A 26,974-nucleotide genomic window follows, 5' to 3' on the forward strand; every position below is an offset into this window, starting at 1 on the left:
ACTATATTCCCCCCAGCCCCCCGCCCCAACAATATTTTTGGGAGTGAAGGAAGAGCAAAAGACCCAGGCATCTGAGGAGGAAACACCTGGAGGTTTGGGAGGTGGAAGAGCATTAACCATATTTGTCATTCAAGACTGTCCTGAAGGAAATCACTCTTGTTTAGCAATTCCAGTACATACGGTATGCAGATGCTGAGTCTACCATTAAGCATCATATGTGATGAATCAGGGGCTGATCCCAGCATCAGCATCTTTCAGGCAAAACAGTTCTGGACATTGGATGAAGGGTTGAGGGAAACATCATGGAGAAATAGAACAGATTGAATGGACTGTCTTGCTCCCATCTCCTTCCAAAACCCATCAACAATGAACAAAGCTGAAAACTTTAAGGTTACAGGTGATCAGGGACTGACCCTACCCATGGCTGATATAGTCCTCTTAGGATCCTGAACAACTTATAAATGCCTCTCTTTCAGGATTACAATGTGTGTCCTCAGAATTGCATTTTTTGTGTGAAAGCCAGGCATTCACTTGCCTCATTCATGCAACCATGGTGACTTGCACCATTGCAGGGTGGTGGTAGAAGATATAAAAGACTATGGTTTAGGAAATTTGTTAAATTCTGAAGGAAACAATTTGAATGAATATGCTACTAGACTTCAGGGGTCAGGTTAATCTTGTCTAGTGGAGTGGTCCTCACAGGGAAATAGCCACAATTAGCTTTGTGAGATGAATTTGTTGGGACACAATTCTCCATGGAGTTCCATATGCCCTGGAGTACCTTTTCAAGGATGTGTGAATAGCAAAGAGTTTTAGAAGCTGAAGTTAATGTAGCTCCCCCAGTCAGAGGGCAAATTTGTTTCTGGACTAGTATAAAATAGAGAGAATCTTCCTTTTAATTATCCCAGGATAGTAAAGTTTCCTTCTCAAATAAGAGCTTTTTCAGTTCTACAGTGGTAGTCATATTCTGTCTCTTGATAACAATTAGGATTTTACAGGAGAATACTTTCATCAGAATCCATAGAATTATGTATTTAGTATTTGTATATTTCATTGTAAATTTTATCTCAGAAGAAAAAGAAATACATACAAACATTGAATCTAATTAATATATGCATGATAAAGTGCTTGAGGGAAGTATATTATTGTCTGCAACTTTAAAATGTTTCAAAGTTAAGGACAGTTAGTGGATGAATAGGAAAATGAATAGATGGACAAAAATGAGATAAAGCAAGCACAGTACAAGTTAATTGTGAGTCTATGTTTACTGTAAAATTGTTCAAGTTTTCAGTAGCCTTAAAGTTTTCATAATTCAGCCGAGACTGGTTTGGCTCAATGGATAAAGCGTCGGCTTGGGGACTGAAGGGTCCCGGGTTCGATTCCGGTCAAGGGCATGTACCTTGGTTTCAGGCATATCCCCAATAGGGGGTTTGCAAGAGGCAGCTGATCGATGACTCTCTCTCATCGATGTTTCTAACTCTCTATCTCTCTCCCTTCCTCTCTGTACAAAATCAATAAAATATATTTTTTAAAAAAGTTTTCATAATTCAAAAGTTAGAAAAAGATATTTTGGCAAGAAAAAATAGCTTATTAACCAAAAAATGACAGTTAAAATACAAGAAGAATATTCATCAGCCACACAATAGTGTCTAGAAGACAATGCAGTAATCATATTAGTATATAGAAGACAAATAAACATAGACCTAGAATTTTTAATCTTGGAAAAATGATTCTGTACGGTGTGGCTCAGTTGGTTGGAGTGGTGTTCCTTGCACAGAAAGGCTGTGTGTTTGATTTCCTGGTCAGGACACATAACTAGGTTGCTGGTTTGTTCCCTGGTCAGTTGGAGCCCATATGAGAATCAACTGATCCATATTTCAATGTTTCTCTTCCACATGGATTCTATTATCTATCTATCTATCTATCTATCTATCTATCTATCTATCTATCTATCTATCTATCATCTATCTATAATCTATCATCTATCTATCTATCTATCTATCTATCTATATCTATCTATCTATCTATCTATCTATCTATCTATCTATCTATCTATCTGGCATCTTCCTCTCTCTATAGTAACACTTAGACATCCCCACTAAAAGAACTAAGAACTTATTCAGCTATACCAAAGTTGAAACCAAAGAAAGAAACAATGGTGGGTGCATGAAATAATGAAACATTATGATAATGTTTCACAATTTATAATGAGAAGAAAATGTATAACAAAATATTAAACTACAAGAGCTAAATGATAGAGATGGGATGTTGAATTTGAGAGAATCCATGCTAAGATTCTTGCCATCTGTTGAGATTAAGGCATGGTTAAATAAATTATAGAAATTTTACCTCCAGTTTCCAAACCAGTGGAGAAAAAAGGTAGAATATAGAATTCTATGTCAATCTTTCAGAAAGTAGGAGACACAGAAACACACAAAAATAACGATTAGCAATAATATAGATATATAATTCCACTTATGTCAGGGATCATAATGAAAGTTCCAAATAAAATATAATTATTAAAGGTGAGAATAATCTGAGAAAATTATAAAAAGCTTTGTCTTTACAAAAGACATAAAACAAAGTTTAATGGGGCTGAGGTCTATGAAAAGGGGTAAAAACTATAGAAGTTAATGTAGCAATATTAGCATCCTAAAAATATATTTTAAGGCAAAAAGCATTAATAAGGATAAAGGAAAACTATAAAATAAGAAGGTATCTAAGTTATAAAAATCATAAATGGCATAAAAATTTTAATGTAAAAATGGCAGAACATGGAAGAGTTGGCAAATACAATCATTTGGAAAACTTAACACATCTATATCTATCATGATGGAACAAATACAACCTAAATTAACATGAATTTAGTATATTTAAATAGTGTGCTTGATAGAGAGCATATGTAAAGGGAGAAGCTGGAACCCAGCAAGGAGTTCAAATGTACATATTTTAAAGTGATTTAGAACATTTACAAATATTGGTCACATAGATTCCAAATGGTCTTTCAACACATTTAGAGTTACTGAAATAAATTATTCAAGTCATGTTCCAGATACCCATTTTTAATTCCTAATTTACTAACAGAATATCTGCATTCTCAGAGATGTCAGGGTCCAGACAAAACACCGTAGTTCATAACTTCCCTAATAGTTAGCAGGACCACCAGCTTAAGATTTGTTGAGTAAAATGAGAGCAAACTATTGTTGGGGGAGGAGGGAAACTCTAGAAAAGCTTCACACAAAAGGGGTAGCATTCTGCAAGGAGTTATATTTTGCTTTTCTCCATTTATCTTTGGCTGCCCTAGAACATAGCCACATGGTGGAGCTCAGCAGGCACCTTGGAAAGTGATATAATCTTAAAAGTGTCTAAATGGCCCTAACCAGTTTGGCTCAGTGGATAGAGCATTGGCCTGGGAACTGAAGGGTCCCAGGCTCAATTTCAGTCAAGGGCATGTGCCTCCATTGTGGGCTCCATCCCCACATAGGGGGTGAGCAGGAGGCAGCTGATCAGTGATTCTCTCTCATCACTGATGCTTCTATCTCTCCCTCTCCCTTTCTCTCTGAAACCAATTTTTAAAAAGCAAATAAAATTAAAGATAGAAGCTTCAAATGCACAGGGCCTAAGAGAGCTAAAAGCATTTGAAAAAGAGAAACAAATTGTATGCCTTATTACCTGACGTCAGGACTCATTATAAAGTTACAGTAATCAAGATCCTGACATAATAGTAGACAAATAGGTAAATGGAACAGAAAAAGAATTTCAGAAATACACTAAAATTCATAGGGCTAGTTCATTTTCAAATGGATATGAAAGCAAACTAATTCAATGTAAAAAGGACAGTCTTTTCAAAAAATGTTGCAGAGACAATTGGAGTAGGACCTTCCAGATTACTACCCCTCAGATCTATAAGGGACACATTCAAGGGGCAGACACTTGAAGTTGTCCCAGAGGCTCCTTACACTATCTTCATATTTGTGGATTCTTTTTTGTTTTTGCTTTTCCGGTTGAGTGTTTTTTGCTTATTTGTATTTCAAATCTTTGATTTGATTCTTATGATCAACTAGTCTGCTGTTGGATTTCTGTATATTATTCTTTATTTCAGTCAATGTATGCTTAATTTCTAGTTGGTCCTTTTTCATATTCTCGAGGATCTTACTAAATTTATCAGCCTTATCTAGAAAATTCTTGCAAAACCTTATAACCGTGGTTTTGAACTCTATATCCAGTAGTTTGCTTTCCTCCATTTCTGTCATTTGTGATATGTTTCTTTGACTCTGCATTTTGGCTGCTTCCCTGAGTTGATAGAGTGGCTTTGTGTGCTAGGTGTCCTATAGGGCCCAGTGGCTCAGCCTCCCCAGTTACCTGAGGTGGACACTCTTGGTGCACCCCTTTGTGGGCTGTGTGCACAGTCTTGATGTAGTTAAGCCTTGATTGTTGTTGCTATCACTGGGAGGAATTGATCTTCAGGCCAGTTGGCTGTGAGGATCAGTTGTGTAGATGATGGGAGAACTTCTGTGCTGGAGACACCTTTATGGGGAAGGCATTGCTTCAGTGGGGCTTTGGTGCTTACTGAGTCTGCCCCCTGAATGTGTCACTTATGGATCTTTTATTGATTTCACAAAGGAAGGGATAGGGTGAGAGAGATAGAAACATCAATGATGAGAAAGAATCATTGATTGGATGCCTCTTACACCCCCTCTCCACCAATGAGTATGAGCCCATACCAGGGCACATGTCCTTGACTGTAATTGAACTTAATTTGACCCTTAATTTGAAGGCTGACATTCTATCCACTGAGTTACCAGCTATGGCCCTTCTTCCATCTTCAGAGCCACAATATTGTGTCTCTCTGACCCTTCTTCTTTCTCTCTCCACACCGAAGAAAGATTCTCCATTGTTTTAAGGACTAGGACAGTATATTGGGGCCACCCTGGTAATCCAGGATAATCTCTCCCATTTTAAGTCCCAGTTTAATTAAATCTGCAAAGTCCACTTGCCATGTTAGAGAACAGATTACAGGTTTCAGGAATTAAGACATGACATCTTTGAGGAGCCATTGTTCTACCTACCACAATATTGTAAATAACAATAAAACTAATAAAATACTGGCATTATAAAATTATTTCTCACATCAAAAACAAACAAACAAAAAATCTTATTCTTACTTCTTCTCTTCTTGGCTTTTCCTAAAACGGAGTTGTTTCCAAAATCCACAGTACCTACAACAAACAGATAGTGATGAGAAAATGGAAATGATTAAATAAAATTTACAAAATTGCTTTTGTCATGGTGAAGGCATCAACCCCTGACCAAAAAATTGCTGGTTCAATTCCTGGTCAAGAGCTATACCTTGGTTGCATGTTCCATTCCGAAGCCCAGTTTGGATAAGTGGGGGAGGCAATTAGTTAATGGCGATATTTCTCTCTCTCTCTCTCTCTCTCTCTCTCTCTCTCTCTCTCTCTCTCTCTTCCATCCTCATTACCTTTCACTCTCTCTAAAGATCAATGGAAGAAATATTCTCCAGTGAGGATTAAAAAAAGTTACAAATTTTAGGATGGTTCATACTCCTTGAGTTTATAAAGATGCTTGATTTATTGTTTATTGTAACCACAAACCTACTACATTGAGAAGTAGGACTTCAAAATTGGCCCTGGGTCTTCCATTATTTCTCAATAACATTAAAAAAATACTCTTAAACACCTTTGTACTCAGAGCTAGGACCAGGTCTCATATTCTTAAGATTTTTATGAGGAGGTTTGTGCAAAAGTTTGTATGACATCACTGTATAAACCTGTGACATGCTAGAGCAGCGTTTTTCAACCGCTGTTCCACGGCACACTAGTGTGCCGCGAGATGTTGCCTGGTGTGCCGTAGGTGCAGACAAGACAAGAATTTTATAATATTTCACTATTTCGTTTACTTAATATTTCATAATAAAGTAATTATAAAATATTTTCTTTGTGTTTATTTGATTCCTATTCAAGAGAATTACTTTATATATAGTCAATATAGGCACAGAGTTAAATTTTTTAACATTTTCTAATGGTGGTGTGCCTCATGATTTTTTTCATGAAACAAGTGTGCCTTTGCCCAAAAAAGGTTGAAAAACACTGTGCTAGAGCACAGACACAGATAAAAATTATGTACTGGGTTGCCTGGCTGGTGTGGCTTAATGTTTGAGTATTGACATATGTTATAGTTCAATTGTAGGTCAAGTTGTATGCCTGGGTTGCAGGCTGATCCCTAATAAGGGGTGTGCATGAGGCAGCCAATCCATAATTCTCTCTCATCTTTGATGCTTCCATCTCTCTCTCCATTCCTTTCTGAAATCAGTAAAAAATATATTTTTCAAAAATTTGCTGGGTTAAGAATAGTTGATTTGATTTTTTTCCTAACATTTTAGTAGTAAAATCATTTGTCTTTTGAGGCCTTGCTAAGATTGTGACAAAAATCACACTATTATTGAGAAGCAAGAGAATACTTGGCTTTCATGGGTTCCACAGAATATGGGTGTGTTAGGGATGGCTATTACTGTACAACATCAAGACTTTATTAATTTTTATTACTACAGTGATTATTATTAATGATTAATTCAGTGATGTAGTAAGCTAGATACTTCCATTTTAGGAGTGTATTTGTACTGCATCTTCTGTGACAATCAACAGGGTCATGTTAATCATGACTTTTTAATGATATCTTGTTTTCCTGCTAGTCCCCAAAGAATCAGGCAAAGCAAAAAGAATAGGATTCTGCCAAAAACTGGACTCATTTTTTGTCAGTGCTCAGAGTCAAGTGCAACAGAAAACAGAGCTCTAATTTCAGACTTCTGACATTCTGAAGGTGAGGTCCTGTGACTCTCACCTTCATAAAAGCTCATGGTGAGCTGCCTGATATTCTTGATTTTTGATCACCCATCACTGATACCAAAAATCTATGGTAACTGCCAAATCACCTTCACCCCAAGACCGTTGTTAGCTTTGCCCATTATGTCAGATGCTTGGCTACTTTCATTTCCTGCCTCCTGGCCTTTTGGCACACCTTATGATGAACAAATGATGCAGAAACACTTCTCATTTCCAGATATTTCTAAATGTCATGTACAGACAGTTATTCTTTGATTCTGATAATTTTACAAAAATGTTTCCTATAGCCCAGTCAGCTTGGCTAAGTGGTTAAGAGTAGACCTATACACCAGGAGGTTGATCTCCAGCATGGGCTTGTTCTCCAGTGTGGGGCATGTAGCAGGCAGCCGATCAATGACTCTCTCTCATCACTGATGCTTCTATCTCTCTCGCCTTCTGCGTTTCTTTTTAGAATCAATAAAAATGTTTTAAAAAAATATTTCCTACAAAGAAGTTTTAACTTCAAAAATACTCATTTAAAAAAAGGTTCATTTAAACAGTTCAATACTTACCAGGACTGTTGAACCAACAAAATAATTAAATTTAAAATTACTAGAGTGTAAAGCAGATGCCATCTATTGTGGACAACTAAACCAATATTTTGGGCCAGGTCTGTATAGTCCACACCCTCATATTTCCTTTTTTCCTTCTTTAGTTCCTTCTTACCTCACAAATAATATAAGAGGCCAAGCACTCACAATAACAGTTAATGTTTCCTTTTATCCTTAATTTCTGACTGGAAAGATAACATTGGGCATCATTTTTAACCTACTTCTTGGTCAAAACATAAAACTGGTTATACATATAGTCAAGGATGTTGAATCCCTGGTGATTCAGACCAAATAAAGATTTGAAAGAATACTTTTCCCCCTTTGGTATGAATTGTAATGACCACTCCAACAACAGACAACCAAAAAAATGTTTAAATTTCCTTGCATGCATTACATTAGACAACAGAATTGCTCTTGACCAAATCTTTCCTGAACAAGGTGGGATTTGCTCTATTGCTAATACGTCCTATTATACATGGATAAAACCTTTCTGATAAAATAAAAATTAAACTAGATAAAATATAGGTATAAGCAAAATAATTACATACAATGCCCACTGATATCACATGGTTGTTTAATATTTTCATGTGACTGCCTTTGACTCAGTGTTATAAAGATGCTACTCCAATAGTGGTTGCTCAACATTTTTTAAATGATCACTAAGGCCTTTGAGACGTCATATGAGAAACCTTAAGGAACTACAGATGTTTTCCCTTAAAGAAACATGACAGGAAAGCTTTCCTTTGTTCTGATGCTCTTGTTGCTCAAATGTGGCCTAAGGCTCCTAAGAAAAGAGAAAAACACTCTTCTTCCTACAGATCTCCTTATCTTTCAGAAAGAAATTCTACCTAAACCCCCAAGAACATATGGCAAGATAGAAAAGGTGTTTATTACTTTGCGCAAGTGCTTATTACTTAACTAATTTTATATGTACAGAATCTTTTTATGGTTTTTCAGTTGTGTGTAGGGCAGGAGAATGAGCTCCTCCTTACATATGTCCCAAGCTCTCCCTGCCTCCCCCAAGACATGGCCTTTTTGTTCTACCTAGTTTTTAGTTTATTGATTCTCAATTATGTTTCCTACATTCTCTTATTTTATTCTGTTTGTTTTTTTTAATAATGTCTGTGATCTGTGAATGTCTATTTCAGTCATTTGTTTTTTTTTGTTTCTCCATTTAATCATTCCCATCATTATCAAAGTTCTGCCCTACTGACTTTATACACACCAATCCCTCCCCTTTTACCAGTTCCCCTTCACCACTCATCAAACACAGGCACTCAATCTTACCTTCCTGCTCAGACTTTGGGGCACATTGTTCACTTCCTTGTCGCCATTCCAGTGCATTATTGTTGTCAGTGGTTGTACCTATTTCATTCACATTTATCTGTTGTGTTTCACAGCAGTGCTCTGAGAGTCCATGTTCAGGTAGTGCTGTACCTAGACCAGGTTTTGATTCATAGATATTTTATTTTCCCGTTGCATCAGTCAGGGTCTAACAGGAAAATACAAAGCTCTCTACACTGTTGAGGCAGAAGGAATTTAATCAAGGAGATTAGTTATGCAGCTGATGGAAGAACTGACAATTCCAAATAGAAGAATAGTGAACAGGAAGGTATGGGAGGGAGAGACCAATGATGAACTCATGTGCCGAGTCACTGGGGAGGTAGAAGCTGGACCATGGCCAGCCTGCTTGGTAGGATGTAGAGTTATGAGAGATGTAGCTATGGCAAGAATTGCTGCTCAAGACAGCGATGGGGAAATACCATGCTTCTCTCTTGCTCCCCCTCTCCACTCTCTTGCTGGTGGTACCCAGGTTAGGAGCTTAGCAGTAAGCAGTAACAAGAGAGCTGGCAAGAAAGTCAGCAGGGGCCTGTGGCCAGAGATAGAGGGCAGAGCAGAGCAGGAACCCATATGGAATAAATCCCCATATAAACCATCCAGGACCAGTGTACTCCTTCTTCATGGTAAGCCTTCTCTGTTCATTTTTTATTTCATCTACTCATCCTACTCTGTTCCCACCAACCTCACTAGTATATGAATAGATACAAATTCTTTTTTTCAGTGCAGCTTGTATTTTTCATTTAGTGCTATTTTTCTAAGCAAAGTATTTTATGTAAAGATGATTTAAATATCAATTGCCACAATTTTAACACAGACCCTGGTGCATATTTTGTGCCACATCCACCATTCCTTGAAGCTTCCTCTTGGGGAAGGGGCATGAGGCATAGCTTTTCCCTTGCCTGTGCTGGTCAGCTGAGTCAGACTTTTCAACACATTTATTAGCGGTTTATTATGTATTATCCTATATAATAAAACCCTAATATGCAAATTGACTGAATGGCAGAATGACCAGTTTCTATGACATGCATGACCACCAGGGGGCAGATGTTCAATGTAGGAGCTGCCTGCTGGTAGTCAATGCACTCCCACAGGGGTAGCACCACTCAGCCAGGAGCCAGGTTCACCAGTGGTGGGTCTGCTGCAGGCAGGTGGTAAAGAGTGAGTGGTCCTGGACTGTGAAAACCCTGGACTGCGAGAGGGATGTCTGACTGCCGGTTTAGGCCCAATCCCCATCCTTCGAGGGGTCCCAGACTGCCAGAAGGTGCTGGTCGGGCTGAGGGCCCCCTCCCCATTCCTGCCCCTAGTGCACAAATCCATGCACTGGGCCTCTGGTTTGGATTATAATATCATTTCTTCCTCCTCCCTCCCCACACCCTGCGCACACAAACAACATACTCTGAGTCTCTTCTCTATTCATTACTCATCACCATTCCTCCTCTCACTGTTCCGATTTTAACCAACTGTCCTGGTAGATGAACTGCTAAGTATACAGATTGATGCATGTTGGATATTTTATATTCTTAAATACTAACTTTTTTTTTTTTTTTTACTGAATGAGATTTGATAAAAGTATAATGGTGCTTTCAAAATCAAAATCATCCTGAAAGATTTTTTATTTTATGAAAATGCATTTCTAATTTAGAACATCCTTTCTTAAATAATACGAGTCTAGTGCAAGCTACATAACTTCTATAACATAACTTCTATAGTGTTGTTAGAACATCTCTAGGACTGCTGCCCCAGAGATGATGGGAGAGAGTTGGCTCAGAAGGCACATGGCATCCATGATCCTGTAAGATCGACCCAACAGGTGAGAGACCACTAGCCTAACACCCTTGTTTCAGTGCTGGCCACTGCTGGACATGATATCAAAGCAAGGCTGCAGGAAGATTCAAGCCAGACAGAGGCAGAATGCTGTGAAGCCAGGTGCATGGGAATTACGTCCAGGTCCAGGAGCTGGCAGCCAGTGCATTCAGGAGTATCAAAGGAGTGACCTTCCCAAGCAACCAGGAAAACAAAGACTGTTATCTATAAATCCTTGCAGAAATTGCAAATGCAAACACTGACTATTCTGGGCAATTAGTGCTAAAAGGAATCAAACCTCCCCCCATACAAACCATTGGAATTCCAGGCATCTGGGCCTAACCACATCGGTCTTTGATATGAATTACCACCAGTTCCTGAGGAAAGAAATGGAAGGAGATTTATTTAAGAAAATTGAAGTATGGGCTGTGCCATTCTTCCCTAATCACATTTAATCTTTATAAATTAGGAGTCCAAGATTCCCTCCCCCAGGTATCAATAGATCTAGATCTGGAAGATCCCACCCAACTCTTGCCATCAACTACCCTCTGTCACCAGTTGGACATCTCACTAAGATCATTCAGGAACCAGCAATGGCTTTTTTTTGTCACCTATGGCCATAAAGAACTTGTTTTTGTTTCCAGGGATAGCCCTGACTCATAGATTCACCTTACTCCTTGCAAAATCATGTCTTCTTGTCCCTTCCCCTTCACACCAGAACCTCCCTATGCATGTCAGTTTCTCTGTCTTATTGGCCTTTTTTTTTTTTTATAAGATTCAGTGCCTCCTTCTATGTTTCCTCCAGCTCCTGGTATTCTTTCTGTATCTTTTTCTCTGCACGTGTTTTTCTTCTTTGACTCATGTTTTTATCTTTTCCATGAGAATATCTGGGTGTGTATAGGGTTCAGAAAGCCTAGATTCATCTTAATCATTTGACCCAAGGCCAACTATATACACAGTCTCCTTTTCTGCAAATAGACAGAGCATGATACTTCCCCCCAAGGGCAGCTATGAACACTATGCCTGCAGCTGCCAGAGTAAATGGTCTATAAGTGAGCTCTTAGTAATGTAATTGTTGTTACTATTTAATATAACCCTTTCTTCGGCCTTTTATTTCCCCTCCTTCTCTCTCTCAAAACACTCACATCCTCTCCTGCACATTTTACTACTTCCTCCCACCCCTCCCTATATGACTGCCCATCTCCTTGAATATTCCTGCTCTTGAGTAGCATCCCCCACATTTAACTCAGTCGCTTTCTTATCACCCAGGATCTCTTCAGTTATGTTGACTTTGGACCCATAGTTCCTAGCCCTTCACAGTATCACACTCATCTTCTGCAGGGTCTCTCTAAATCACAATTACTTTCACGTTAACATCATCTTTAAATCTGGTCTCCTGATACATTGGGTTCCTGTTCCTCTGTCTAGTTATTGGGCCATAGGTCTCTTGTCATAGCTTCTCCTCCAGCATCAGCCCCTGATCAGATTCTCATACAAACAGCCCTCCCTGCCTTCTCCATGCTCTCCAACAGGTCTTCCCTAATTCCCAAACTTCCACTCTCCTTTCCTCTTAGCAGAAGAGAATAAGTTTTTATCTGTTTGCAATCACCTTGTTCCAGGTGGTAATTAGGCCTCTCCTCATTTTCTTCTTCATCACTTTCTAGGAAGGATTTTATGTTTGGTATCTCTGAAGAGAGGACAATAGAAGAAGACAATTAGAGATCTTCGTGGAGTGGGAGTCATCTGAAATTACATGTTTAGGAATTTTCACTGCTTGGATTACTCAGTGCTCAGTGGGTCACAATCCTGTAGATAATGTTCCCCCTTCATTCCTGGGCCAGAAAAAAGAACAACCAACAAAGGAGCTCTTATGCTTCCCTCATAGAAAGGAGCCGCTTGAATTTCAAGATAAAGGAGGTGTGGCAGCATTGTGAGCTTGTTACTCATGTGAAAAATTTCAGCTGGCCAGAAAAGCATATATCAAAATTAAAAAAAAAAATAGTTTGCTGAACTGTTCTAACTAATAAGGAAAAACAGAGAAATTTTCTTGGGAGGAAAACAAAGATCCTATAGATATTTACACGAATAAAAGAGGGTAAAATTGGAAATCTTTAAAAATGAGGCTGGACAAGAGAAATTTTTGGCTTAGCTGAGTCAGGGGGGATAATTGCTTCCCAAATAGACATGTCAGAGAACATGGGAACATCTGGACACACTTCCCAGGGGTATCCAGATCCCAAGACAAAGAGGAATACTCTCTGAAGCTGCAAGCAGGACGTGAATATTGTGTCAAGATGCCTAGACCAAGATCTTCACAGGCCGCCAAAGAAGGGAGAACACAGTACTAGCCCAGGGCCCCTGCATGTAGGCTACTGAGCTAACATATGAAGGAATACTTGGTGTAGGTCTCTGCAAGGAGTTTGGGAGGAGACTGAAGGAAGCAGAGAGTGCATATAACTCAGGGGTGATAGCAAGGGTACCTCCTGGGGCAATAAACCTGTACTTATAAACCTGTACTATTTCTTCACTATGTGGTATATAACATTAAATTACTTAATTTTAGAAGCCAGACCTCCCCAAATCCTGTTTTTAAAAAACACTTATCCCCTTTGAATAAACTCACACAATATGCTTCTCACTCTGAGATTTATCTAGTTTGTCCTTGTTCTACACACACAGGATCCTTTAATGCTCTATGCTTGCTCCTGAAGTATCTGAATTCCTCAGTTCATATAATTTTTCTTTTAAATTCTCCAGAATTATTTGGAGACTTTTTTGAAACCAAAAGTATATAGGATAAAAAAAATTTTCTAGGCAAGGTAAAAGTTATTGGAGGACACTTTCTTTACTGAGAACCTATTTAAAAAATAAAAAAATTATGCTTCTCAGGGAAAAAGTAGAGAATCAAATCATTAGTATTGTATAGTACTAAAAAAATATCTCTGGCAGAGCAATTGGTGTTGTGATTACTTGATTGTTGATCACACCTGTTATGGAGAATGAGTTAATAAAAACATTTCAACTTCTTCAAGAGCAAATGCCAACTTGAGTTAATTTTCTTGCTCAGTACTCTGGAAACTTGATGAAGGTGGCCTTTCTTCTATGTTAGTAGGCCAACACTAAGCTTAGAGTTAAAAATGACCAGTGACGGTAGATGGGTAAATTTTAAGTGGCTAAGGAGGGACTAGATGTGAACTATAAGCCACTTTTTGCCTTCTTTCAGTGTGGTAACTCTTGTACCTCAACTATCCCTTGTGTAGTCTCTGAAAGTTATGACTTCGGAGTTGTAACATGAGAAATTGAATCCCATGGGCAGGGTGTAGCTACATCAGGGTGGATCCTGCACCCATAGCTATGCCAATACTTGAGGAGGGCTGTAGTCAACTTGGTGGACTGCTTTGTGGACCCCTGCAAAGGGTTCCATAGAAGAGGAACAACCAATGTCATCCTTTTAGAATTTGGGGTTTCCTCTCATTTGTCCTTCTAAGTAAATATGATGTCCCTATGGCTCTGGTAGTCTTGTGACTCTAAATGCCTAGTTAAGCATACCTGCAGTTGGGTGTCTGTACTTTAGCCATTATATCATAAGCTTTGAGAAACTCATGATTTGTTTCTTTTCTTAACAGCTACATCCCCACTGCCTAGAATGTCTATATACCTGTGGGAATAAATTGCTCTGGACACCAAAATGTAGAGAATAAACATAATTACCTTTGTTGAATATTTTATAAATGCGATATAAATCAGTGTATTTATTCATGATGACCTTGCTGAACAGTGCTTGCAGAATGGACATGTCAAAGTTCTTCTCCAGTTCACTGAGAACATCGTATATGACTTCATGTACAGTAAATCGTTTTTTAAAAGATTCTTGAGATTTCTTAAAAACAGTGAATGGAGAAAACATAAATACAGACTTCTAACTCACAGAAGATCCCTAGAAAGCGATTTTATTGTTAATGCATAATAATTTCCCAACATAGGAATCTCCTCACATACAGTTTTAGAATCTTACCTAATAAATACGGAATATGCAAACTGATGCAACAAAGTGAGAGGCAGAAGGTGGCTCTGGCCTGAGCAAAGGTAGAAAAATAGTTCCAGGCCAGAGTTAAGCCGGTGCCGGCAACCAGGGGAAGGAAGGCCTATTTATGCACAAATCTTCATTCATCAGGCCTCTAGTTTCTCTATATTTGTGTGGCTACTAAGTGGAACAACTAAATTCTTCTTCCTAGAAAACACCCACTTGTGAATCTGAGCTCCTCACCCTCGTTTACATGAGATGGAATAAGGAGTCATTAGGAAGAACAAAATGGTTTCAAGTGAAGTAATATATAGTCCTTTCAGAGACTGGCTAAATGTCTTAGGAATAGACTTAGTGGGTGTGAGATGCTATTCTATTGACTGGACAACTCTTGTCTCTTCCCCAGGACTGACTTGGCCTGGAAGCTTCTGTGAACTTTGCTATTAAGAAAGCCTATGCAGCCAAAACTGGTTTGGCTCAGTGGATAGAGCATCGGTCTATGGACTGAAGGGTCCCAGGTTCGATTCCAGTTAAGGGCATGTACATTGGTTGTGGGCACATCCCTGGTAGGGGGTGTGCAGGAGGCATCTGGTCAATGTTTCTCTCTTATTGATGTTTCTAGCTTTCTATCCCTCTCCCTTCCTCTCTGTTAAAAATCAATAAAATATATATATTTTTTTAAAAAAAAAAAAAAAGAGAGAAAGAAAGCCTATGCACAGGGAAAATGAAGATGTGCATCTCTATCTCCACCTACCTCTTTTGCTAAAATTAACCTAAATTCTAAGACTCCAGAAATACCAAAAGGGGGAAAAAACAGAAAGGAAACTGAAAACTGTTGTTGAAAGAATAGCAAGCATCTACTTTCAAATTTGTCCTAACAAGACATTAATTCTCTGTGAATTTTAATATTCTCAGGTCTAAGTATTTAAATTAATGCTCATTGCAATGAAATGTTGTGTCAATGATTATTTCATTAAATGAAGTCATTCAACTTATTCACCCATTCATTAAAATTATGTTTAATTCTGAGTTTATACTATATTTTAAATATAACTAGAGGCCCAGTGCATGAATTTGTGCACAGGTGGGGTCTGACCGGCCTGGCCCCAATCAGGGCAGATTGGGACTGGACCTGTCCGTAGGTTGACTGGCAATTGATGATTGGTGATTGGCTGGTGGGCCTGCCCCAATTTGGGATTGGGGGCCAATTAAAGGCAGAGCCAAACATGGGGATGGGCTGTGGGTTGTGAACTTGCTGGCCCCACCCCAAAATGGGATGGGTGGGGGATGCTAATCAGGGGCCTGTGGTCTGGGGGAGGGGTTATGGGTGGTTAACCGGCTGGCCCTGCCCCTTATTGGGGTGGAGGGGTGATCAGGAGTGGAGCCAGCCAGGGGAAGGGGCTGCGGGGCAATTAGGGTGGTGGGGCCCCATTCGGGGCATGGTTGGCCAGGACAGGAGCTGCAGGAGGTTGGACAGACAGTCCTGCCCTCTATTAAGGTGGGGTGTGCGATCAGGGGCAGGCCTGCCAGGGGGAGGGTTGCGGGCCTATTGTGGTGGGGCGCTGATTGGGGGCATGCATGGCTGGCTGACCCTGCTCTTAACTGGGGTGGGAGAGTTCAATCAGTGGCAGGCCAACAGAAGGGAGGGGCCGCCAGCCCTACCCCCTGATTCACTGGCCACAGTGGGCGTCATAGCTACTGGTTGTTTGATAATTTTGGTCGTGATGCCTCTTGGCCTTTTATTTTATTTATTTATTTATTTATTTATTTATTTATTTATTTATTTATTTATTTATTTTTTTATTTAAAAAAATATATTTTATTGATTTTACACAGAGAAGAATTGAGAAGGATAGAGAGTTAGAAACGTCAATGAGAGAGACACATCGACCAGCTGCCTCCTGCACACCCCCCACTGGGGATGTGCCCGCAACCAATGTACATGCCCTTGACCGGAATCGAACCCGGGACTCTTCAGTCCCCAGGCCGACGCTCTTCCACTGAGCCAAACCGGCTTCGGCTTGGCCTTTTATTATTAAGATTTCTAGAAGGCAATGTATACCCACTTCAGATCCAGCCTATCACCAGACCTATTCACGCATTATAGGAGGCATGACAGAGCTCAATCCTTCAGTTAGGAGCAGGACTATCTCCAGTAATGCCTGCTTCTCTTCTCTTTTGACTTTAGAGAAATACTTAGCAGTACTTGAGAAGGTCCCTACTCATATGTGTCTCCTCAGTAGCCCAGTTGTGCTTTCAGTTTTAATTCTAGGATATCAGAAAATATAACTTAGTTTGGGTTTGTTTTATCAGATTGTGACATAATAAATATCACTTACTTCATACATTTCATCGGTGATGAATCCACGGTCCCGGATAAGTTCAAGGAAAGGAAATGTTGTTGTTATTGCACCTGAAATCTCCACCTTATATTTTTTAAAGTATGTGAGGGCAATGTCATTAATATACTTGTTTACTATGTTCTCATCTTCTGCAGGCATCCTAGGGAGAAGAAATACCATGATAAAATGGCCATAGGTTTTGATATGCTGTAACATTTTATATGTATATGAAGGATAGATTGGCTTTGAAGAACCAACATAAATTAAGTGGTCCTGAGTAGTGAATAGGACAAATAGAATTGAAGCAATAGACAAAACTATAAAAAAAAATTAAGTATGGTGGATTAGAAAGATATAATAGTATTGAAAAATACTGGTCTGTCATGATCACAGCCATTGTCAAATTATTTTGTCCCAAACATATCTGGAATTTTTATGAAAACATTTTAATTTGTACAAAAGTAGGATGGAGCAAATAGATCATCTATAAAGGAATATGAAACGATGGTATAACAATAGAATGTAAGCTTAAAAATGTATCTTAATTAACAACCAATAGAAAATAAATCTCAAAAAAATAAAACATGGTGCTCCCTCTTTGTCCTACAGCAGTTAAGAAATACTATCCTGGCAGAAACCGATTTGGCTCAGTGGATAGAGTGTCGGCCTGGGCCTGAAAGGTCCCAGGTTCGATTCCGGTCAAGGGCATGTACCTTGGTTGTGGGCACATCCCCAATAGGGGGTGTGCAAGAGGCAGCTGATCGGTGATTCTCTCTCATCTATGTTTCTAGCTCTCTATCCCTCTTTCTTCCTCTATAAAGAATCAATAAAATATATATTTAAAAAAATACCATCCTGAATTATTAAACTAGTTCATAAATGCTAAGATGTGGTTTAGTAATCATATGATTAGGCATAAACTAAAAATTTACAAACTATCAATAATTTCCCTGGAACTTTTCTTTTGTATTATTATACATCTATCTATGCTATCTAAATATAGTACTAGTGGCCCGGTGCACAAAATTTGTGCATGGGGGTGTGTGTCCCTCAACCCAGCCTGCACCCTCTCCAATATGGGACTCCTTGAAGGATGTCCTACAGCTGGTTTATAGGGAATGGGCCTAAACTGGCAGTAGGACATCCCTCTCACAATCCGGGACTGCTGGTTCCTAACCACTCACCTGCCTGCCTACCTGATTGCCCCTAACCACTCTGCCTGCCAGCCTGCTCACCCCCAACTTCCCTTGCCACCGGTCTGCTTAACCCCAAATGTCACCCCACCAGCTTTATCACCCCTAACTGCCCCCTGTGCCAGTGTACTCGCCCCCAACTGCTCCCCTGCTGGCCTGCTCACTCCAAACTGCCCTACCCCCTGTCCTGATCACCCCCAACTGACCCCCATGCTGGTCTGCTCACCCCCAATGCCCCCTCTCCCCCCAGCAGCCTGATCACCCACAACTGCCATCCTATCCTGGCCTGATCACCCATAACTACCCTCCCCTCTTGGCCTCTCACCACCTCTACCTTGGCCCCGCCACCATGGCTTTGTCCAGAAGAACGTCCAAAAGGTCTCCTGGAAGGTCTCCCAGTCTAATTAACATATTACTTCTTTATTAGAGGCCTGGTGCACAGGTGGGGGCCAGCTGATTTGCTCTGAAGGGTCAGGATGGGGGTTCCCTTGGGGCATGGGGCAGCCTGGGTGAGGTGCCTGTGGTGGTTTGCAGGCCAGCCACACCCCCATGGGGTGAGGGTCCCCGTAGAGGGGGCATGGCCAGCCTGGGTAAGGGGCTGAGGGCTGTTTTCAGGTTGACTACACCCCCTTCAGGGTGAGGTTTCCTGCTGGGGTGCCTGGCCAGTGTGGGTGAGGGGCTAATAGCTGTTTGCAGGCTGGCCAGGACCCCAGTAGGGACTCTTACTCCATAAAGCTTGGCCAGCCTGGGTGAGGGGCTGAGGGCTGTTTTCAGGTTGACCACACCCCCTTCAGGGTGAGGTTTCCTGCTGGGGTTCCTGGCCAGCCTGGGTGAGGGGCTGATGGCTGTTTTCAGGCTGGCCACACCCCCTTCAGGGTGGGGGTCCCTGCTGGGGTGCCTGGCCAACTTGGGTAAAAGGCTGAGGGCTGTTTTCAGGCCTGCCATGCCCCCTGGCAAATCAGGTTCCCAGTCCCTCCTTTTCCTCCCCTCCAGCCCCTCCTTGAGCAGTGGCCAAGTTGGGCAGGAAGTTTGGCTTTCTCTGCTGCTGGGGGCAACCCAAGCTTCCTGCTTGCTCCAGCTCAGTGGCTGCCGCCATCTTTGTTGGGTTAATTTGCATACTCATTCCTGATTGGCTGGTGAGCATAGTGGAGGGACAGTCAATTTGCATGTTTCTTTTTTATTAGTGTAGATACTGTATAAAAGCTAAGCTACCATTCCGATGGTTGCTATGATGCACACTGATCACCAGGAGGCAGATGCTCAATGCAAGAGCTGTCCCCTGATCATCAGTGTGCTCCCACAGCCAACCTCCTGTGGCTGGCCAACCTTCTGTGGTCCCTCCACCCCCTTAGCACTTCCCTCTGCCCCCAGCTGCCCCAATAGCCAGTCAGGCTGTGGGACACCCCACCACACACACAAAAATTCATGAACCAGGTCTCTAGTTGTTGTATAAAATGAATCTTTTAAGACACCTTAATTTCAGAAGCGCTGCTGTTTTTTGTGAAATAATTATAAAGCAGAGTCTATAATTCTTCTTTTTAGTTGAATATTTTATTTCTCTGATAATGTTTTGTTTTTTAAAATATATTTTTAATAATTTCAGAGAGTAAGGGAGAGGGAGAAAGAGATAGAAACATCAATGACAAGAGAGAATCATTAATTGGGTGCCTCCTGCATGCCCCCTACTGGGTACTGAGTCTGAAACCCCAGCATGTGCCTTGACCTGGAATTGAACCTTGACTCCCTGTTTTATAGGTCAACACTCAACCACTGAGCCACACTGGCCAGTCTGATAATGGTTTTTTTTATTTTATTGATTTTTTACAGAGAGGAAGGGAGAGAGATAGAGAGCCAGAAACATCGATGAGAGAGAAACATTGATCAGCTGTCTCCTGCACACCCCATGCTAGGGACATGCCCGCAACCAAGGTACATGCCCTTGACTGGAATCGAACTGGGAACTATTGAGTCCGCAGGCTGACGCTCTATCCATGAGCCAAACTGGTTTTGGCTGATAATAATGTTTTAATAGATATTTTATTTTCCTTAAGTTATGAAGACTCCTAAGCTCCTCTTTGGAACTAGAAAAAAATTATTGGCTCTTTCTGGTACACAATATACATTTTGGAATAATGTCACATTATTTTGTCAAACTTTATTAAAACAAGTTTCTGTGTAAAGATAAGAGATTGAAGAGAAACATTTGTGTTTCTCTCTTATTAAAATGCCACTAAATGATAATTAACAAATTGGTTTCACAATGACAAAGAGAATGGCAGGAGCCAATGAACAAATGAGAGATTTCAACAACAACAACAATAACAAAAATGGTCAGAAGAGTATACTAGTAATTGCTATTAAAAGCAAAGGTTGCTCCCTTTAGTCATGAAAGCAACCAGTGTGCCCTGAGGTTATGATATCAATTCTTAGCAAATTTTAGCTGAGTATTTATAGTTTTCAGTGTAGATACATGGAATCTGAAAGCTGGTGGAGATTGAAAGGGAGATACGGTGTGAACACTGTCATTTGTATAACGAAGAACAGTGCAATGTACCCTTCATCCCTCAACTTGCATTCTGACCACCTGGAGCCACGTGTTGCAAACATTGCTCTCCTTTCTAGCACCAGGAATTTCATAGATGGAATAATACATCCTGTATATTTATATGTCTGAGTTCTTTTGCCCATCATTCGTGTTGTTAGGTGATTAGAAGTTTGTGCCTCTTATTGTTCAGTGTGTATACTACCATCTGTTTAGTCATTTTCTGTTGATGGACATTTGGATTGATTCCTGTTTAGGATTCATTTAAATAAAGCTGCTGTTCTTTTTTTTTTTAATATTTTATTGATTTTATACAGAGAGGAAGGGAGATAGAGAGTTAGAAACATCGATGAGAGAGAGTCATCGATCAGCTGCCTCTTGCACACCCCCTACTGGGGATGTGCCCGCAACCAAGGTACATGCCCTTGACCGGAATAGAACCCGGGATCCTTCAGTCCCCAAGCCGACGCTCTATCCACTGAGCCAAACCGGTCTCGGCAAGCTGCTGTTCTTGTATAAACCTTTTGGTAGTATGTTTTTGTTTCCCTTGGGTATATAATTAGGAATGAAATTACTGGGTTGCATGTTTAACTGTTTCAAAAATGTCAAATTGTTTTTCAAAGTCTATTAGAAATAGCTGTTCTAACTTAATTATTCCAACGTGTGATGTGGTAGCCCATATAGTTTTTAAAAAAATATTTATTTGATTACTGATGATGTTGGACACAATTTCATATGCTTATTGGGAATTTATATTCTTTCTTTCATGAAGTGTTTGTTCAGGTTTATGGCTCATTTATGTTATTATGTTGTCTTTTATTTAGAGACTTGTGACTCAGTGCACAAAATTCATGCACATCAAAAGGAAATTAATTAGAGGAAATATTTTAATATTGTTATTTTCCCTTTCTTTATAATAGAAGTATCAGAGATAAAAAAAAATTAGTAAAATGTATATGAAAATCTTCCTCCTGTCAGAGACTGGGGTGCGCCATGGGAACCAGAGTTAAGTCCCCAGCAGGGGAGGGCAATAGGGGTGATCAGGTCAGCAGGCAGAGGCAGTCAGGGTGATCAGGCATGCATGGGAGCAGTTAGGGGCATCAGGCCAGCAGTCAGAGGTGGTAAGGGGTGATCAAGCAGGCAGCAGGTGAGCAGTTAGGAGCCAGCAGTTTTGAATTGTGAGAGGGATGTCTGACTGCAGGATCGGGCCTAACCCAGTAGTCAGACATCCCCCAAAGGGTCCAGGATTGGAGAGGGTGAAAGCTGGGCTGAGGGGACTCCCCCCACCCCCACACAAATTTTGTGCACCAGGACTCCAGTAAAATATATAAAGAAAACAGCTTGCATTTTGAGACAAAAACAGTAAGTATAAAAATTGAAACAGGATAAAAATTATGAAAAACATATTTAAAACGCTAAATGTAAATAAAACCATGGTGCTATTGAAAGGCACAGGATCAAAAATGGAATTCAACAAGAGATACAAGGAAGACAAAGTGCCACAAAAGTTATTAAAATAAAAAACAGGCAAGTTACAGCATGCAGATGTCAACAACAAAACAAAAATGATCTTGCAGTTAGAGGCTATTTTGAAAAAAGGGAAGAAAAGAAAAAGGGAAATATAGTCAAATCCTGGTTCCTGAAAATTTCAAACTTTGAAAAATAGACATAGATCCACAAACCCCTCAAAAGACCTCATTAACCAACCTGGCCTTTAAGGTCTTTAATAATAGAGATGAGGAGACCCAAATCTAAAAACAAAGGTGAGATCAAGCCAAGGCTGAGGCTCAGATGGAGGTCTTCCAGCTCCTAGCCACCACTCTCACGAACTCCAAACAAAGGGGAAGTCAGGAGCTAAGCCTCCTCTGGACTCACGCTTCAAATGCAACAAGGAAGGACAGTGGAACAAGTCCTGCTCAAACCCAAGATTTCCACCTGTGTCTTGCCCAAGGGATGGAAGGGAAGGTCACTGAAAATCAGACTGTAGTCTGGTCCCTTCAGTTTGGACCTCAGCAAGGCCACTCCCTGAATCTGGTTTGGAGCTCCCAGACCTCTTAGGACTGGCCACCAAAGACTAAAGTTGTGCAGGCCATGATAAGTCCCCACAGACTTACATCAACAGGACAGAACCTCGGGTAATGATTATGGTGGCAAGTAAGCTGATCTCCTTTTTAATTGACACTGGTACCACTTATTCTTCCCTTCCAAAATTTGCTGGGACCCTTGTCCCCTCCTCAGTCTTAATCTCACAGCCATTAGTTACCTCACCTCTATACTGCATCTTACTACACACCCACTCTTTTTTTGTCTATGGTGATGCCCAACTGGAGTTACTGTGCATGCCTTCAGAAAGCCCAATTCTCCTAAACCACAGTCAACTACCTCAGCTTCACTCTCTCAGCCCACAAGGCCAAGCCATTCCTTGGATTGTAAAAGCCTTATCTCCTAATCTCCTCCATGACTTCTCCTCTCCTCTGGACAAGAAATGTTCTCCTTTCTTGGGCTCGCTGAGTACTTTTGCCTCTGAGTTCCCAACTTTAGTCTTCTCACAAAGCCCTTCTAGGACATGGTGAGGGGACCCTCAGTGAGCCTTTAGGTTCCATGGCCAGCATTCTCACCCCTTTGATGCTCTAAAAACTGCTCTCACTTCAGAACTTTCTTACCCTCTCCCTTCCCAAAGAACAGTTTCTTTACTAAAACTGCAAATGCTTACTTAACAGTGCAGCTACTATGAGAAGTAAACTCATTATCCCTCAAACGTTAGCATGTTATCTCTAAGGGAAAACATGGCAGTTTTAAATCTAAGTGGTTGGATGTTTGGAAACTGCAGTCCTAGAACAGGCTGTAGGGTCTGCTCCCTTCCCCCTCAGCCATTTCTCCAGCCTCATAGGCCTATACATTATTTTCCAAAGTCTTCTTTGGCAACTTAAAAGCTTTGGAGCATTGCTGGGTTAAATGATAAACACCAGAATATTTTTTAATAAGTTTTAAGTTCACTTGATTTTAGATTTTGTTACAGAAAATCTATAAAAATAGATTTAGAACTGTTAATGTAATGTTTTGTGATTTGTTAAAGGTATGTTTCTTGAAAGTGAGAATGTTCATAAATGTCAGTCTAAGAAATACTGGCTGGAGAGGATGCAAGATGGCAGCCGACAGGACAGCAGTGAGGGAGATGGTGTGAGTGAGAGAGAGTGAAAGGGGAGTGCGTGGACATGCAGGGTGTGTGTGTGTATATGTGTGAGTGCAGGACAGTTATATTCCATAGAACAGTTGGGAACTGGCAGACCAGGCACCCTTTGCTGGACAGTCTCTGCTACAGCTGAAATCCCTTCCAGGGAAGCTGGCTCTGCCACAGAGACTGCACCATCTTGAAGGGGAGAGCAGCTGTGATCAGAAGCCCAGCCTTACCTTCAACCAGGGAGACCTTGTATACCACCCAGGATCCTACAGCCACAATGCCTAGGGACCAGCTGCCTCAGCTTTGAACCCATGAGCACTGAGACTCCAGCCTCCTCAGCTGCAGGCATCTAAAAATTTTGTCCGGGGGGAGACAAGATGGCAGCCTTATAGGTGAACAGGTCCTGCACCTTCTCACAGAGCAGATAGAAGAAACAGCTGAATTGAATAACATCCACCTGAAATTGGTGAATTAAACACAGCTGGTGAGGCAATCTGTGGATGGAAAGATCAGAGATCGCATCAAGGATCTGGGCTGGAGGGAGAAATGTGCACAGCTGGGACTAGAATCTTGGAGAAAGATAAATATCACATGACCTCACTCATATCCTATCTAATAAAAATACAAAATACATCAAAATACAAAAGGCATCAAATCCCCATTCCTTGGAGTCAGTGTAACCCTCAAATGTGGAAGGGAGTGCACTGGGCTGCTGGCAGCGGGGACTATAAATTTAATCCCACAGCCATGGGAGGCTGTGCCCAGAAAGGCACCCTGAAGTTCTACACCGGCCACACAGTGACCGGGAGAGAGAGGCACGAGGCGGTGCAGTTGCTCTGTCTTTATAATGTTTTTGCTTTCACTTGCTAAACCCAGTACATAGGTTCTTTCAATTAAAAACACTCACTGAGATAGCAGGGGAAGCTGATTTTTTGTGGAAACTGGGGAGCAGAACAGGGGGAGACTATCAGGGACAGTCCATCCCTCCAACCCTGAATAGACATTTTTCTCCTGAAAACTAGACTCCTCCTAGCAGTACAGCTGTGCCCAGTCTTAAGCACAGCAGGAAAAGGAAGATTCTAAATACCCCCCCAGAGAGACCTGGGGGACTGGGTTGAGGGGCCATTTGGTCCCGAAAACTAATACGGAAACACTGCCACCCAGGGACCAAGTTAGAAATAGATGCTATTTCAGATAAGTGCTTAATCTCCAAAACTTACAGAGAACTCATACAACTTAACAAAAGGAAGATAAACATTCCAATCAAAACACAGGAAAGGACCTAAATAGACACTTTTCAAAAGAAGAAATACAAAAGGCAAACAGATATATGAAAACATGCTCAAAGTCCCTAATTATCTGAGAGATGCAAATCAAAACAACAATGAGGTACCATCTCACACCTCTCAGAATGGCAATCATCAACAAATCAACAAATCAACAAAACAGACAAGTGCTGGCAAGGATGTGGAAAAAAAGAACCCTTGTGCACTGCAGGTGACAATGCAGACTTGTGGAGCTACTGTGGAAAACAGTATGGAATTAAAAATGGAACTCTCATTTGACCCAGTAATCCCACTTCTAGGAATATATCCCAAGAAACCAAAAACACCAATCAGAAAGGATATATGCACCCCTGTGTTCATAGCAGCACAATTTACAGTAGCTAAGATTTGGAAACAGTCTAAGTGTCCATCAGCAGAGGAGTGGATTAGAAAAACTGTGGTACATCTACACAAAGGAATACTATACTACTATTAAAAAGAAAAAATGTTTACATTTGAAACAGCATGGATGAACAGGAGAGCATTATGCTAAGCAAAATAAGCCAGTTGGAGAAAGATAAATATCACATGACCTCACTCATATCCTATCTAATAAAAGAGTCATATGCAAATTAACCACCACTCTGCTACACCCACAAGCCATGCCCACCAGCCAATCAGCAGAAAGTATGCAAATTAAACCCAACCAAGATGGCTATGGCCACAGTGCAAGCAGAAGGGAGGCTTGGGTTTCCCCAGAGATTGAGGAAGCCAAGCTTTCCGCACAGCCTGGCCAGCCCAGGCCTCTGCTTAAGGCTACAAAGTTTCAATTATAGAAGATACATAAATCTAAGGTGACCAGACGTCCCACTTTTGGCGGGACAGTCCCGATTTTTAACTATTTGTCCCGCGTCCCGAGGCGTTTTAAAGAAGTCCAAAATATTTAAAAGATTCTTTTTAAAAAATTGGGACTTTTTTAAAATGCCGCAGGACATGGGACAAATTGTTAAAAATCAGGACTATCCCGCCAAAAGCTGGACGTCTGGTCAGTCACCTTAATAAATCCCAACAGAAGTGGCGGCAGCCACAGAGCTGGAGAGAGCAGGAGGCTAGGGTTGACCCGGACAATGGAGGAAGCCAAGCTTCTGTAACCCTGGCCTGATTTGACGTCTGCTTAAGTCTACAAAGTTTCAATTATAGAAGGTAAATAAATTCCAACAGAAATGGCTGCCACCGCAGAGAGAGCAGGAGGCTTGGCTCCACTCCAGGCTACAAAGCTTCAATTGTAGAAGATAAATAAATCCCAGATACTAAGGCCTCTGCTTGGGTTGCTGGGGGGTGTGGCGGGTCTGCAAACCACCACAGGCCCCTTACCCAGGCCACTCCACACCCCCAGGAAACCCCCACCCTGATCCAGGACACCCTTCAGGGCAAACCAGCTGACCCTCATCCATGCACCATGACTCTATCCTATCTAATAAAAGAGTAATGTGCAGATTGACCATCACTCCAACACACAATATGGCTGCCCTCATGTGGTTAAAGATCCTGCCCCCATGTGGACACAAGATGGCCAGCAGGGGAAGGCAGTTGGGAGGGACCATGCCTGCAAGGGAGGCCATTAGTGGGCAATCTGGTCAGCAGAGGAGGGAAGTTGGGGGCAAACAGGCTGGCATGGGAATAGTAAGGCATCAATTAGGCTGGCAGGGGAGTGGTTAGGGGCTGATCAGGCTGGCAGGCAGAAATGATTAGGAGCAATCAGGAAGGCAGGCAGGTGAGCAGTTGGGAGCCAGCAGACCTGGATTGTGAGAGGGATGTCCAACTGTCCGT

The 26,974-nt window shown here is 41.1% G+C and overlaps 1 protein-coding gene across 2 annotated transcripts in view; it reads right to left on the reverse strand.

Moving 5' to 3' along the window:
- LOC311626440 (nuclear body protein SP140-like protein) overlaps nt 1-26,974 on the reverse strand; it is a 42,243-nt gene that overhangs the window by 11,771 nt on the left and 3,498 nt on the right. For both annotated transcript variants that reach the window (XM_084891837.1, XM_084891838.1), the window contains 6 exons: nt 16,961-17,123; nt 14,309-14,477; nt 12,207-12,284; nt 10,912-10,974; nt 8,741-8,890; nt 5,166-5,219 (listed from right to left, as the gene is read on the reverse strand). In XM_084891837.1, the coding sequence (XP_084747963.1) occupies nt 5,166-5,219; nt 8,741-8,890; nt 10,912-10,974; nt 12,207-12,284; nt 14,309-14,477; nt 16,961-17,123 (677 nt within the window). The remainder of the gene's footprint in view (nt 1-5,165; nt 5,220-8,740; nt 8,891-10,911; nt 10,975-12,206; nt 12,285-14,308; nt 14,478-16,960; nt 17,124-26,974) is intronic.

The sequence above is a fragment of the Pipistrellus hanaki genome, assembly GCF_964339955.1.
Source record: "Pipistrellus hanaki genome assembly, chromosome: 8".
In the NCBI taxonomy this organism is placed as follows: Eukaryota; Metazoa; Chordata; class Mammalia; order Chiroptera; family Vespertilionidae; genus Pipistrellus; species Pipistrellus hanaki.